Below are 16,784 nucleotides of genomic sequence, written 5' to 3'. Positions count from 1 at the left end.
CAAGAAACAAACAAAAACATTATTGCAGCATCTGGATATAAACAGTTGTCAGGAAGAAAACCAGGACTCCTAATAGTTTAAAGCATTTGGAGATGAAGGGGAAGGAGGGAAAGAAGAAATATTAAAAATGTTGTTAAAGAATTTGAAAACTTGTGTTTGCTTTTGGTGCCAGCAGCATGTACATGCTTCTGAAGAGAACATCTGACTATGGAAATGGACAACAGAGGTTCAAAGGCTCCTAAATAACAGGGAAGTAATTAACATCTGACACTGATGTTGCAGGTCTTGCAGCTGGGATCTTTCTTTGCATTTGCAGTAGACAAGCTCATTAGCTGATGGCCAGTAACTTCTGCAACTCTGCCAAGGAACAGATCCATGGAATCAGTGTAAATTACTTCCAAAATAACATTCTGGGCATGGTGGTAAGCCAGGATGCCATCTTCTTCAGAGCAGGTCAAAAATATATTATACTTTATATTTAGCTGAGGAAGGCACTGCTTACAGAATTCATCTCCTGGAGAACCAACCAATCACAAGAATGACATAGTGATAGGCTGTGTACATGCAGTAGAAGTCTCCAAAGTATAAGTTAGTGTTTGGTTTGAAAAGTTTTTCAGCTATGATCTCAAACCTGTATCTTCCATAAGGTGAATCTTGTGATGACTTTCCAGTGTTAAACTCAGTGTTGCAGCTAAAAAAGATGCCTTCCAACTTCCCACTGATTTGGAAGAGCTACTGTTATCCTTGACAGAGGGCTGCATAACATTCCCATAATGTTCTCTAAAAATGAATGACTACCATTGTTTATTTTGAAATGACATAAAAAACAATAATTATTCAAAATTACTGCTTTGCCTTCTTTGTAAAACTACTGCTTTGCCCTGTCCCCTTTCTTTCCCAAAGGAAAGAAAGATAATCTGTTAACTAGAAAAGTAAGGTTACAGAAACCAAAAGTTAGGAGAAGTAAAAATCAAATAAACCCAAGTTTGGCAAGAATTAAAATATCCACGAACAAACTGCGTGAGAGAAAGAAATGTTCTTCCCACCCTCCTCTTCTGAGTGTGAGCTCTCATAACTGTGGAAGCAAAGAGTAACACAAAAAAAACTAGAGCCCTATCAATTAATGAGCCAGCTTGATCAAGCCATTAAGAAATTTGAATTCAAATTAGGTGTGTTCAGAAAATGTAACATGTATCTGAATAGCATATTGAATAAAGGGCCAACTGGTGGGTCCATAGCTGTTTCTGCCACTCTTGCCATTTGGGACTATTTCTATTACCCTCTCCCATTTCTGCTTTGCTTGTGTGCAGAAGTGAAATTATGACAGTGGATAAGTACAGCTTTTAGCCCAGTAGCCTAGAGACTAAAGTATTTGCCCTGGAAGCAGGGGAACTGGGTTCTAGACACCACCACTGTTGACTTGACACGCACCAGATCAATGCTCAGGATCTCAATATCGCGCTGTTAGGCAGGAGGGCATGACACAAATCATACACAGACACAACTGCACATACAACACTATGGATCCACACACAGACAAACACACACTCAAACACGCAGTTCAGTGGTTGTGCATGTTAACTAGGGGCACTTGGGGTTACAGTGCCCAGGGGTTACTTGGGGTCACTTGAGGCCTGGGCAGAACTGAGGGAAAAAGACAGGGCCAGAGACAGCGTAGTGGGCAATGGAGCCAGGGAAGAAAGCCAGGGCATCATTGAGAAGCGGTGGAGACTAGAGGGTAAGGAGCAGTGGGACAGAAGCCGGGAGGCAGCCAGGAGCTGGAAGGAATGGGAAGAAGTGGCAAAGGTAAGGGGCGGTGAGGTGGAGCAGAGGCTGGGGGAGAAAGCCACATGGCAGAGAGAATTAGGAGGTGGAGAAAGCCAGGGGAGGCAGAGGAGAGGTTGGGGGAGAAAGCTGGGGCAGAGGTGAAGCAGAAGTTGGGAGAGAAAGATGGGGAGCAGCAGAGGTGGGGGAGAAAGCCAGAGAAGTGGCAGAGACGAGGGAAGAAAGCCGGGACGAAAGCTGGAGCAGAGGTGAGGCAGAAGTCGGGGGAGAAATCTGGGTGGCAGCCAAGAGGGAAGGAGACAGTGGAGCAAGTGAAGCAGAGGGCAATGGATGAAGCAAAACCCAGAGGAGATTGGTAAAGCTGCTAGCCAGAAGATAAAGGGGCAGAAGCCGGGAGGCAGAGTGGAGGTGAGGGGTTGTGAAAGCCAGGGTTTTCCCGGAGAGCAAAACTGGGGTTTAAGCCAGGATGGAGGTCAGAGAGATGGGGGTATTGGAGGTTGGAGGCGGCAGAGAGAGAGACGAGATGACTGTGAGAGAGAATGAAGGTCAGAGGTGCAGAGACCAGAGACTGAAGCAGGGTCAGGAGGTCAGTAAGGCAAAAACCTAACTCGGGGTTCCAAAATAAGTTTTATTAAACAGGCAACACGCTATACATCCCCACAAAATTATTGGTTCACACACACACACACACACACACACACACACACACAAACACTCTCTCACAGACACCTACACAATGGTAGCAGGAGAGAAAAGACTTAATGGAGGGATTTGAGGTCCAGGTGTGCAAAGAGAGTTCAGGTTCCTTACTTGGAGGAAGGTGACTGATAGCTACCTATCCAGGCTGTGAGTTGAACCTTGATGGCAAGTCGGAGTCTTCTCCATCAAGGTGTTGTACAGTGTGGGCTGCCAGCAGGGCTTCTGGGTGGATAGGTGGCATGGTGTAGTGCTAGTCCAGATGGGGAGGGCATCCCAAGGAGGTCACACTCTACCACTCCTTTTATAGGGGTGGGTTGCCTATGACGCCAATGGGCAGGACATGCCCAGGCAAAGGTCAGTCCTGTTTAGATGAGGTCATGCAGTTCCAGGTGTCCTCATTGTCTGGTGGAATACAATGGTGGAGTTTCTGGTTTCTATTCTGTTCTTTGTTTCTATGTTGCTGGTTTTTTGGAGGGTCCTTATCTGTCAAATATTGGGTCCTGGGAGTAGGTCTGTGGTTTCAAGGAGAGTCAATGCAAGGCAGTGGTCTGGTCATTGAGCAGGAGCTATTTTTAGCCCTGCTACCATTGTGTGTCAAGCACCCTCATTCATCCTCATTCACCCAGGAACCAATTTACATAGGAGGGGTAGGTATGAGTCATAGTTGCAACACAGTTACAATAGGGAACAATACAGTATGACCGGGCAGGGAACACAAAATGGAGACTTGACATAACAAAAGGGAGGCTTGACATTACTTTGGTTAACTTAAAGGAACAGGCCTAAATCATACAATATCAATATAAAACAGTAAAAATAAATACAAAAATAACAGAGCACTATTTAAAATATAAAAAGGGGCTTGTCACAATAATGGACTACAAGAACTTAGCTTATCTATGACTACCTATGACTACTTATAAGTGATAGAGAGGGCAGAGAGAAAGTCAGATATGGTTGGGGAAGGGGAGAGAATATATTTTTAAATAAAAAAAAAAAGAAAAACTGGGGATTTTGCTACACCACTGCCACTGTCTGTAGATGCATGACAAGGTGCAGTTAGCCTTACTGACTGCTTCCTCGCATTGGTGGTTCGTGTTCATCCTGGAGTCAACAATGACTCCAAGATCTCTTTCTGCCACTGTGTTGACAAGAAGGGTGTTCCCCAGCCTGTAGGTGTGTTGCTGGTTCCTTCTCCCTCAATGCAGTACCCTGCACTTGTCTGTGTTGAATTCCATCCTATTCTCATCCACCCACTTAGTTATCCTGTCTAGATGTAGCTGGATTCTGTCGCTTCCCTCCAGCGTGCCCATCTTGCCCCACACCTTGGTGTCATCAGCGAATTTGGACAGCATGCTTTCTACACCCACATCCAGATCGCTGATAAAGATGTTGAAAAGTACAGGCCCCAGGACCGAACCCTGGGGGACTCCACTGCCCACATCTCTCCAGGTCGAAAATGACCCATCCACCACCACTCTCTGGGAGTGACCATCTAGCCAATTTGCTACCCATCTGGCTGTGTAGGCATGCATGTTTTTTTGATCACCTAGGTTTTTTTAAGAGAATGTGGTGGGAAACAGTGTCAAAGGCCTTCTTAAAGTCCAGGAAGATGACATCCACCTCAGCGCCCTCCCAAAAGCAAACTTTTATCTTAAATAAAAAGTCACTTTTATTCCTGAAGAGGAAATGTAGTACTCAGACTTTCTGCTGTAAAACTGAAATGGGTGACTCACTTAGTACGTTTATTTTCATACCAACTAGAGTCAGGTTATTATATCCATGCTGCACCTCTCTTAATTAGCACCATTGACTCTTCATCTATTTTCTTACCTGATATAATCAAAGTATTCTTTGTGCCGATTCCGATAAAAACCAGAAAGTTTGAGCATACGTCCCGCAATTACTTCACCTTTTTCCAGAAGTTGTGTTAGGTGAACTTTTGAATAATCTGGGAAGAAAAGAATTTGTTAGCCTGGAAAGAAAAACACTATTATCTCCTAGTTTTACAGTCTGAACTTAGTTTAAATAAGATTCCTTTAAATAAGGGAAACAGGCAAGTTGAATTGATTAATATCAACCAGCACGGTTGCAATAGAACCCAGGTGTCTTGCCCCGTCTAGTAAAGCAAGCTGCTTCTCTTCACTATGACATAAGTGCCTGATGAATGAATGGAAAAAAAAGATCACAGTATTACAAAAAAGAAGTTCCAAATCTCTGATCCTTGTCAAAAGCTACTGGAACAGAGTCAAACTCACATCAGTGCAGAGGGATCACAGGAACACTCGCTTAAGTTTTTTAATATGAAGAGGAGGGCTTTCACATGGGCAGGACCTAAGATACAGGGGGAAGCCTATCTTCACAATGCTATTTAAAACTAAATTAAGAACCAAATGTACATTTTTGGAGCACAAAACTAAACATGTTGAGTACAGCTAGTGTTGCCTTGAGGTATTCAAGGTGTTTAAGGTGGGCACAAGGGGATGCCTCAGGCAGGGAAGCTGCTGGAGAACACTACAAAGAAAAGAACTTACTTATACCTTTTCAGGAAGCTGCATATCCTGTTATACAGCTGTCTGAACCTCAGAAGAGGTGCAAGGGCAATTCTACTCCAAATGGTTTTTAAAAACCCACCTTTGGGACTGGGCATTGCTGCCAGGTACACAGGCTGGCCAGCTGACTATTGTCTGCATGATGAGACATGCCTCCCGTTCAGTTTGCCATTAATCGCAAAGTCTCTCAGGAGGCCTAATTCTGTTACACCCCTACAGCACCTAAGTTTCCCTCTGTGCCCAATCCTACTGCACCTGTGAAGGAATCAGACTCCAAACAGGATAAAGAAGGCAGCCAGGGTGTCTGGCAACCTGCAGTCCAATTGTGTTCTACTCTGGGGAGACAGACACAACTTTCCATGTTTGGTCATCTCCCATATATCGATAAGGACACTTACGAACTGTATAATGCACCCTGTCAGGCACTGCTTCAGACTGCTCAAAGGCACTAAGCAGTAATGAACACTATTAGTGATACCTGCACACAGTTAGTGCACTAGTACGGTGTGTGCCAGAAAACCTGAATGGCTGCCTTTACATCTTTTAGCCCAGCAATTCAGTGGTTAGAGCACTTGCCCAGAAAGTAGGAGACCCAAGTTCTAGGCCACTTGGCTAGAGAAGATTTGAATGCACATATCCCACCTCTCATTATAATGTCATTTCCTAGGTTAGTGCTCTAACCAAAGGTGATATTTTATCCAGAATGATAAAATACAGAACACTTTATACAAGAAACCCACAGACCAACATACGTATCTGCACAGAACCAGCAATCACCCTAAACACACCAAAAAAGCTGTGATATACAGCCAAGCCCTCAGATACCACCGCATTTGCACTGAAGAGAACACCCGGGATTGCCACCTCACCAATCTTAAAAAGGCTTTCACCCAACAAAGGACACTCCTCCAGAGAGAGAGATTGCACGTTTGAAAGAGCCACCCAGATACCAAGTGAAGAACTGCTGCAGTACAGAAGAAACCCCCCCGCCACAAATCACACACTGCTGGTTATGACGTATCACCCCTCCCTCGAACCTGTACGGAAAATCCTCAAACAATTGCAACCTGTACTAGAAAGAGACCCTTTTCTTAAAAAGATCTTCCCAGAGCTACCCACCCTAGCATTCAACACCCCCACTATTACTACACCCCACAACAGAGCCATCAGCATTCCTGGATCTTACAGCTGCACCTCCAGAAATGTAATATATCTCATCCAGTGCACCAAATGCCCTGATGGAAAATACGTAGGAGAGACCAAACAACCACTGCGCACCAGAATGAATGCACACCAGAAATCTATCAAAGACAGAAATACACAATTACCTGTGGGGGTACATTTCTCACAAGAAAACCACTCTCTCTCCAATCTCTTAGTCCTGATTCTCAAAGGAAACTTACAAAACTCTTCCCAGAGACGAGCCTATGAACTCCACTTCATCAACCTGCTGGATACTAAAAATCATGGACTAAATATAGACATTGGATTTATGACACATTATAATCTGCCTGACATGTGACTCCCCAGGTATCTCTCCACTGTTTATCCACCTTCTCTCTTCCCCCCACCCCCGCCCCCAGCCTGTCTCTCAACCATTGACTCATCAATCTACATTTTCACTGACTACCTGTCTTGTATGCATACCAGACCAGCCTCTGGCTTCTTTACTTTTCATTCCATCCAGGAAGAGCACACACCAACTGCTGAAACTTCCTTAGCCTGACGAAGGGTTTTTGAACCCAAAAGCTGGCTTAATAATTGTTTTGCAACTATTTAAGTTGGTCTAATAAAATATATCAGATTCACCCAAAGAATCTTGCCTACCTAACCAAAGGTGGGCACCTGTAACTTTAAATCCAATATATCGAATTAAGAGCAAGACCTTATAAAGGGGGATAAGGCTAAATGCCGTGTTTATTGATTACATGAATCAGACATAGAGGTTCAGATACACCACTCATACAGACACACACAAATCATCATACACATCATTATGCATAGACATATGCAAACACAAAACAACTGTTCCATTCAGATATTATAGTTACCGGCAGCAGTTTCTCAATAGAAGCACTGGGTGGCCAGCCCAGGCCTATTCAGAGAAGATGGAGTGGGGTGAACAGACACGTCTGTACTCCGAAGAAAGCAGCAGTCAAGATAGAGTCTCACCCAACCTGGCATTTTCAGAGTCTTTCTTTTACAGGGATTGGCATCCTTTGTTCAGTACTTTGGGGTTTTCCATGGCCAATTTCTGTCGTTACAGTTGTTTCTCATCCATTGACTTTTTATCTCAGCTCAAGGTCAGTTTGTTCATAAAGTTGGTATCTCAGCCTTGAAGTATCCTTGCTGCCCATCTGGCAGGATGTGCTGCATTCCTTCTGGTTTTCTCCTTTGTGCCCTAGGCCTCAAAGGGATTCTTCAGACATCCAGTAATTAGTTTACTGACTGGTAACTTACACATTCAGTGCCTTGTTGCCTACATAAACAGTTAAATCTTCCTTTTCCCATCTCTATACCTTTCTCCCACCATTCACCCTTTCACATACACTCACACACAAAAAAGTTATACAAGGTTCATTCACTTATGTCAAGCAAGCAACTCATGTCAGGCAAGAATACACAAAATGGTGTTTTCAGTAAACATAGGTTACAATAGCAAGGATCACATGGTTACAAATCTACTACTTTATTATTATCACAATCTATGTTAAAATCATTCCTGCCCTGGCACCACTACCACCACCTGGCTACACGCTCTTGTTTCTATGTCTAACAATCCCTAACTGTGGTTCTCTCTATTGCATGCATTACAGGAAACTATGTAGAACAGCTGCCCTATCCCAAGAGGAACAGGAGAGAGTGAAAGTGGCATTAGGCACCTTGGTGGCTGCTTCATATCTCTTCTAAGCTCAGGTGAGCAACTCTGTCAACACAATGGACTGCAGGGAACATTTCAGGCTAAGGCAGAAATGCCTACATGCAACATCAGAAATTTAGGTATGCAAACAGGAGCTATGTTGTTTTATGGGAGTTTATTAGGATGCTGTTTAGTGATTTAAGTGTCTAAAAACTGTCCAGCTGGCACATATATGCAATTTAAAGACTTAACAGGATTTGGGCCTGAGTACTCTTGATGAGGGAGCACTGGCAGGTGCGGTGTGAATTTCTTCTCACCACCTAACAAAGAAGCAGCTCCAGTTTACATACAAATTTCCAACCCTTCCATTTCCAATGTTGACAAGTACTGGAGACAAACATGTATACTAGACTATTTTAGCTGACTGGCTCAAACAGAAGAGAAATCTTTTCATGTAGCACACTTGATCTTTGTTTTATTTATATGTAGTAAAACCCTGTTTTTCTTTTTTTATTACTTAAAAATGCATTACCTCCCCTTCCCCAACCATTTCTGACTTGTTCTCTCCCTCTGTATTCCCTATAGATAAGTATAAGTATGCTAAGATGTAGGATAAGCTTTAACTTTTTATTTTAGGTAGTAAGTTTTATTTTTATCTCCCCATTTTGAAAATAAGTGCCCTGCTATTTTGATATAGATAGCCACTGTTTTATAAGTGATAGGTATTATGTTTGTATTGATATTTTTAATGCTTTTCTATTGTGTGATTACAGTTTTAGGCCTACATATGTAAGTTAAAATAAGTCATGTCAAGTTTCCATCTTGTAATATCAAGCCTTCACCTTGTGTCCCCTAACCTATGACTCATACCTACCCCTCCTATGTCACTTCATTCCTGAATGAATGGGGATGAATATGGGTGCTTGAGAGACAATGGCAGTAGGTCTAAAAATAGCTCCCTCTGAATGACTGAACCATCAACACCAATACCGGGACCAATGACCCAGCCCTTGGAACCACCCTCAGCATTCAAAAAACAAAAGATGAGGCAACCCACCATTGTGCCAAGACTGCACATGCCCAGTAAGAACATCTGGAACCCTCTGGAACAGGACTGACATTGCCTGGACAGGCCCTCCCCATAGGAGATCAGAGGTAGTCTGCCCCATAAAAAGGGGTAGTGAAGACTGACTCCTTGGGACGCCCACTCCATCTGGACCAGCACCATGCCACACCACCTATCCACCCAGAGGCCCTGCCAGCAACTCCCCTCTGCACAACACCTACTGGACAAAGACCCCTTTCCTACTGGACAAAGACCCCTTTCCAGTCTGGATAGTTAGCTATCACCCCCACCCCATTTTCAACCAAGGACTTGGACTCTGCTTCTCTTCCCTACCTGGACCCTTCCACTGAGTCTCTTTCTCTTGCTGCCATTGTGAGTGCTTGTGTGCATGTGAGTGTGTGAGCCAATAACTTCATGGAGCTGTGTAGTGTGCTGTCTGTTTAATAAAACTGTTATTTGGACCCCTGAGTTGGGTTTGCTTTACTACAGTCCGGCCCTGCTCCAATCTCTGCTCCTCACCCCTCTAACTTCTGTCTCATTTCTCCCTCTCCTGCTTCTGGGCTCACCGCCACCTCAAACACCTGTCCTGAGCTCCTCTCTGCCTGCAAATCCCCTGTTTCTGTGCCACTGTCTTATCCCCACTGCCTTTTCCCCTGAGCTCCCAGGTTTCTGCCTCAGTTTCTTTCCTGGCTGTCTCCTCCTTGCCACCACTTATCTGCCCCCACCCCCCAATATCTCAGCTGTCTTCCTCAGTTTCCATCCCCAAGCTCCCAGGTTTCTGTCTCTCTCTCTTTCTTGGCTGTCTCCTCCTTGCCACCAGGCTTTTTTCCCTTGCACCGGTGACCTTGAGTAACTTTGGGGCCACTTGATCTTAAGTAAACCCAAGCCTTAGTTCCTTAGCCAGCTTCTCTCTAGTCTACCGGTTCTAATTGCAGTTCTGGCAACTTTCACTCCCTACACTTTAACTCTCTCTTTCTCACCTTAACCTTCCCCCAGGTACCCTAAACACACACATGCATACCATACCATCCAAGTTAGGAACTTACTTGTGTGTATGTGTAGGTGGGTTGTATGTGTGTGAACTGGTGAGTGAGTGAGTGAGTGTGTGTGTGTGTGTGTCATTGTGTGCATGATATACAAATTAGTGACCTCTATATGTACTGAGTGTGCGGGTAAGAACAATTGATTTCTGTCTGACTTTTGGGGTGTATAGTGTATGTGCTTGAATTGGTGATAGATATGCATGTGCCTAGGCTGGTTTGGATGTGTATGTGCCTGAGCTGGTAGTGTGTTTGTGGGTATGAACCAAATTGATTTGTGTGTTTGTATATGTGCAATTGTATCACACCCTCCTGTCTAACAGTGCAATATTGAGATCCTGAGAGTTGGCCTGACCTCACAGGGCAGCATATATTACTCTATGATGTATATTTTTCCAAACTCACCTGCTGTACAAAACTGTGATTTCACTCCACTCAGAAACAACATAGTTCCCATCAACTTGTTTTGCAGGCTCTAATGCTACTGCATATTCTGTTCTTGGGCTCAAGAATCAGTGTCCACAGACAGTCATTGGTAGGGGAACACATTTTGCCACCAGTTTAATGGGTACATCCTGATGGGATTAAAAAACAAAAAATCAGATCAGTCAGCTAGCAAAAAATAGATTCAGAACATCATGTAAGTTAAGGTAATTTTGAAAGTAAGTTTCTATAACCCTTTTTATTCCTCTTATATGTAAATCCTATTTAAATAGGGTGCATTTTTCACCAGTGTCCCAATTAAGTTAACATTGATGGAATAAAATGATAGTATTAAGTACATCACAGAATATACGGAGAGGATGAATTTGAGGGCAGGTGGGCAGGATATACTCTGATCACAGTAAATGATACTGATAAGAAAATGCTAAGGCTGTTAAAAAGTATGAAAGTTAAACAGGTCTGGGACTCTTCTCAAAATCTTAATATAATTCCAATGACTTCAATGGAATTCCTTCTGGTCTACATCAATGCAAGGGGGTAGCCAATAATTAATTTCAAGACAAATTAAGATAGAGAATCTTAACTAGTTCAAAAAATGATTCTGCATGTGTTAAAATAATCACAACCACTTTTCGTAAAAATAGCCCATCTATGATGAGCTGACTTTGGACTTTATGTCTATCAAAGAGTTCTTCTGTGTTTTATTATTCCCATTCGCTTACATTGTTTTATTTTGTTTTTCTGTGTCAGTGCTTCAGACAACATCATGCTGACGAGAAAGATACAGGTTCTCTCTCACAGCTAGGGAAGTTGCTCACAAGATGCTGAAATGCTTGATCTCCACAACATCAAGGACAACAATCTAGCTCTCAGGAGGCAGATGACATGCAATATTTTCTTGCCTGTGCAGTGCAGGAAACAGAGCTAATTTTTGCAACCTACAAAATTCTGGAGAAAATAGTAATCCCCTTAGAAAAGGCTTTATATGAAAATCCTATTCTTGAGAACTAGATGTTCAAAAGTATTAAGAAGCAGGTTTTCAGTAAAACTAAATGGCCAGTATAAGATTACAATCATATTAATCCATCTCAAACTGTGTGATACTGGAATAAAACTCTATTTGGGAATAGCCAAGTAATGTTAGAATGTGTTATTGTAGACTGCAGAACTGCATTCTAAGCCATGGCAGTAATTGTAGCAACTGCAACATGTAATTACTTCGCACCACTATTTGATGATGATGGGTCTCCTTTTGCCTCTTACCTAAAATATATGCTTGTTGTTTGGAAGCATACATAAAGAGCATTTGAAGTTGTATGAGACAATTCTGTCATTTTTCCTTCTAGATAACTTAAATTTTCTGACTGGTATATTCCAGAGTTTGGCAACTTTTGGCCACTGGGGGCCATTGCTTGCAAACCAGGCCCCACCACAGGCTGCAAATTTCTACATGTACTTATGCCATGGGCCATATCTAATTTCTATAGGATGGCTCTGGCCTGTGGATTGTAGGTGGTTGACCCCTAGTGTATTCAACTGCTGTCCAAGGCTCCATATTGACCTCTACTTTTCTAATATTTTGATTATGGCCCTTAAACTTTCTAAGTAATCAACAGTATGGCATGGGTAGGGAGAAGGGTGTTGAGTTAGGGCTGTGTAGATACAGCCCTCATTCACCCTCCATCCACTGGATGCCTGCTACTTATCCCAGACACCCATCACTGCCTCTTGTCCCTGGTCCCACTGTAGCTGCTGCTGGCCATGCAGATCCAGGCTGGGAGGTGTCCCATTGTCTGTATCTGACCTTTGGCATGGGTTACTTTGACACCCCTGACAAGCACTAGGAAACTAATCTACAGTTTAAAACAAGGGTGGGCAATTATTTTGGCTAGAGGGCTTAATGACTTTTGGTGAGCTGTCGAGGGCCACAGTGGTACCCTGCCCCCTGGTGCCCCCTGGCTGCCATATTGGGACTGGAAGTCCTGCCCCTAACCCCTGACCTTTGCCACTGGAAGTCCTTCCCTTGGCCCCAGAAATATTCCTTTTGGGAGGGGTCTGCCATCTTGGAACTGGAAAAAAACAAATCATACACTAAAAATCAAACATCTACTATAATATTTAAATTTTATTTCAAAAAATATTTTGACCTGATATATGTGTGTTTGTGTAGTGTATATAGAGGTGACTGCATAATAACTCAAAATCAAGACTTACTCTTGTATATTGTGTGTGGGGAGCTGTGGGTGTGGGGTTTGTGGAAGGATGTGGAGGGGTATATGTGGGTTGGTGGGTGGGTGTGAGGGGTGTGCATGTGTGGAGGGTATGGGGTTTGTGGAGGGATAGGGTTTGTGAGGGGATGTGGGGGAGATGGCCCCCAGATGCTTAACAGCAGGCAGGGACCCCCCCCCGCAGTGCATGGCTCTGGTGCATGGTTCCAGAGCATAGTTCTAGAGCTGCATGTGGTGATATGGAGCTAGCCTGGCCTGGTCCCAGATGGAGTGCCAGGAGCCACACTTGGCAGCACAGAGCCCGCCCAGCCTGGCCCAGTGGCATGGGACCTCTGAAAAGCCACACCTCCCACTGGCTTTCAGAGGGGCAGCCACAGGCCAGTAATAATTGTCTTCTGGAGGGGCCCCACAGGCTGAATAGAATGACCTGGTGGGCCAGGTCCAGCCTGGCAGCTATATGTTGCCTGTCAATAGTTTAAAGCCTCCATTGTTGGGAAAATGTCCTTTTTGCAGTTTCATCTTTAATTTCTCAGAAAAACACTTTTTGTTTCACTCTAAGAAAATCATCTCCTTACCAGACATACACAGCAGATGTGCATATATGCCTCCCTCACATAGCTGTCATTTTAAAATTCAGGTCTAGGGTAGTCTTTCAAATGGACTACACCCATACACTTACTCCCATGATCATGATCTTATTTAGCACATTCATGTCTTTCTTTTCAGTCATTTATTTCCTCTCTTTACTTCTTATTACTGTTCAGATCCCTTCTGATTTGGTAGTATATTTTCCAAAATTCCAATTCAGAAATATACACAATATTCATGTGCAGCTACAGATAAAGGATTTTACCCTGCTTCGTCTATGACATGATATTTGCACTGCAAGCTCATATCTAATTTTCTATCTACTATATCCCTTTGGTCTTCATGGGAATTTCTAGTTTCCCACTATCTCCATCCTATTCAATATCTATGTTTATTTTCCCTTACATAGCTGGCATATTTCCAGTTTGATTCTCATTTTTGCATTACTTGTCCATTTTCATATATGTCAGTTCCTTCAAATATTTCTGTCTCTTGGGTACTATGCATGACCCAATCTACTATCATCTCCAGAATTAAAAACTGCACTTTCAGTTCTTCTTTTGTAATCCTTATCAAAGATGCTAAAATGGAATCCCATGCTGTATTCTGAAGCATCTCACTGGTTCATTTCACAATATGAGGCACTGGCTTGTGTCCTTATCCTTAATCCTTTGTTCACTGCCCTTCAGCTAGTTTTCAATCCACTGTGACAAGACTATTGTCCAACTAGAATTGATTTTTCAAATAAATTTAATGAGTCTATCAGATGCTTAACAAAAGTTTGGTCATATTACATATGAATACTCCAAATAGTGACCTAATATCCTATTTAACCATATGGAACAATAGCTCTTTTTTTTGTTTTGCCTTTAGTATATCAACCTAGGAATTTTGTTTTCAGTATCTTTAGTCAGATTACTTATAAATAGTGGGTGAAATACAATCTGCTACAAAGGACTGGCACGAGGCCTATATGCTTGTTAACCAGAATCAGCCAGCACCTACCCATTTAACTGGTGCACAGGCAATATGGTTAGCAGAGGTCTGACAACTTGTGCAAAAGATACCACACTTGTAATTTGCCATTGAAGGATTCCTTTTGTCACCTGCTCTTTAGACAGCTTTTTTTATCCAGCACCTGATTTTCTCTTGAATGCTGCTTAGTTGTCCATTCTTCTCATACTGGCAGTAAGAAATGAATTACTATATTTTCTCTCCTACAATATGTACCCAAATATAATACACACTTGTTTTAGGAAGGAGGAATAGAGGGGAAAAAGCCTTTTCCTTGAAAATACAAAGTAATTTAATATAACAAATTATAAAAAGTGGTAATCTTTACAAAGAATAAGTTATAAAATGCAAAAAAACACACATAAGCTTTGTGCATACCTCATCCCTAATTGCAATATTGTGGCATGTAGCCAGCAATGCAAAGGGTTGGGAGAGCCTATCACTGCTCCATTAGCATCCTAGCAGCTGCTGGTGTTTGACTGCTAGCTACACACCACAATATTGCAATAAGGAATGTGAGGCATTTGTAAAGCCCCTATGTGGTGACCTGGGCAGAGTGAGAGGGAGAAGGGAAGGGGTGGAATACATATTATGTGACTGCTGGAGGAAGAGCCTGTGGCAGCCTGGCCAAGGACAGACAGCCTGCTCTCTGACCCAGCCTGCTGTGAGCTAGCTACAACTCCAGCTGGGGACAGACAGAGTCTTGTGTTGTAGGATCCCCCTGGGGGTGCCTAGGGCTAGTCACCACTCTCCGTCTTGGCTGGCAGCTAAATGGCATTGCTGTATTTCATCACAAATAACGTGCAACTAGATTTCTAGCAACTTGGTGTTTTTGGAAAAAAGGTGTGGGTTATATGCAAGAAAATACGGTACAAAAGGGATACAAGCATGTTCATGCTGCTGCAGCACAGGAAAGAACAAAGGCCTACGTCCTTCCATGAAACTAGTGACCGTGTATTCCAGACCCCCCACTGCTTTCTACAAAAGTCTGAGTAATGTATTTAATAGGTAATGGTCCAGTGATTCTTGACCTTTCTAATCAGAAGCTGAAGAAATCATTTATCTTTGTGCTGTTCACACATTGAATATAAGGCTTTAGTTCTGAAAAATCCAGAATAAACATGAAATGCCAGCTTCATTGAGATCAATTGGAGAACCAAAAGATTAATGCTTTATGCTTCTATTCACAGGCTTATCTCTCTCTGCCATATCCAGAGTTAAATTTCAAGTTAAATTGTCTAATCAATTTTAAAGCAGCCATGATAGTGACTATTGCAGCTGAAACGAAATGCTGGCAACTAAAAAACAAATAGATTTTTATTTATAACACAGTCACACATAATTACATGTACACACACACACACACAAACACACACACACACACACGCGCGTACGCGCGCGCACACACACACACACACACACACACTTAATTCAGTATCCTCCCAGTTACATAAATGTTATCTATCAGTTACATAAATTAGCTGAGTGAAAAATAAAGGAAATGGAGACGTTGGCTCTTCCTCTACTCTCCATCTCCATCTCTGTCTTATCTCCCTCTTGGTCTCTGTCTTTGTCTCCATCTACACCTCCTTCTCTATCTCTGGCTAAATACTGTCCATGTCCCTGTCTTCATCTCATCTCCATCTTCATATCCATCTCATCCCCATCTCAGTCTCTATCTTCATCTCCTACTCGGTGTCCGTCTTCATGTCTGTCTCATCTCAGTCTCCATTTCCATTTCTGTTTCCATCTCATCTCCAGCTCTGTCTCCATCATGTCTCTGTCTCTGTCTTCATCTCCATCTCCTTCTCAACTCCATCTCAGTCTCCATCTTGTCTCCGTCTCCATTTTGTCTTAGTCTATGTCTCTGTCTCTGTCTCCATCTCTTTCTTATCTCTGTCTCCCTCTCCATCTTCATTCCCATCTTGTCTCCATCTCCGTCTCAGTCTCGTCTCCTTCTCCATCTACTGCTCCATCTCTGTCTCCATCTCAACTCCTTCTTCATCATCTGTCTCCATCTCAGACTCCATCTTCACCTCTTCCCTGCCTCTGTCTCATCTCCCTCTCTGTACCCAACTCAGTCTCTGTCTCTGACTCATTCTTTGCCTCCATTTAATTTCTGTCTCCATCTCATCTCTGGTTCCATCTGTCTCTCCATCTGCATCTCCATCTCCATCGCATCTTTGTCTCCTCCTCCATCTCCATCTCTCTATCTCCATCTCTGTCTCCATCACAATCCCATCTCCATGTCTACCTCAGTCTCCATCTTCTCTTCAGCCCCATCTCTATCTCATCTCTGTCTCCATCTCCATCTTCATCTCTTTCTCGTCTCTGTCTCCATGCCTGTCACCATCTCATCTCTATTTCCATTTTCCATCTCTGTCTCATCTCCATCTCCTTCTCTGTGTTGTCTCTATCTCTGTCTCTTTCTCTGTCTCCATCTTCATCTCCATCTTCATCCCCATCTCATCTTGATCTCTGTCTCCAACTCCATCTTGTCTCCATCTT

General features: G+C 43.0%; 1 protein-coding gene across 1 annotated transcript; it reads right to left on the bottom strand.

Moving 5' to 3' along the window:
* Positions 1 to 257: 257 nt before the first annotated feature.
* PHYHIPL (phytanoyl-CoA 2-hydroxylase interacting protein like) lies at positions 258 to 16,507 on the bottom strand. Its single transcript, XM_006039502.2, is given in 7 exon segments — positions 258 to 528; positions 530 to 728; positions 731 to 780; positions 4,318 to 4,435; positions 10,408 to 10,424; positions 10,426 to 10,577; positions 16,349 to 16,507. Coding segments are annotated over 7 exon segments (966 nt in total).
* Between the last annotated feature and the right edge of the window lie 277 nt (positions 16,508 to 16,784).

The sequence above is a fragment of the Alligator sinensis genome, unplaced genomic scaffold (genome assembly GCF_000455745.1).
Source record: "Alligator sinensis unplaced genomic scaffold, ASM45574v1 scaffold384_1, whole genome shotgun sequence".
NCBI lineage: Eukaryota > Metazoa > Chordata > Crocodylia > Alligatoridae > Alligator > Alligator sinensis.
This window is presented reverse-complemented; position numbering and strand designations above follow the sequence as displayed.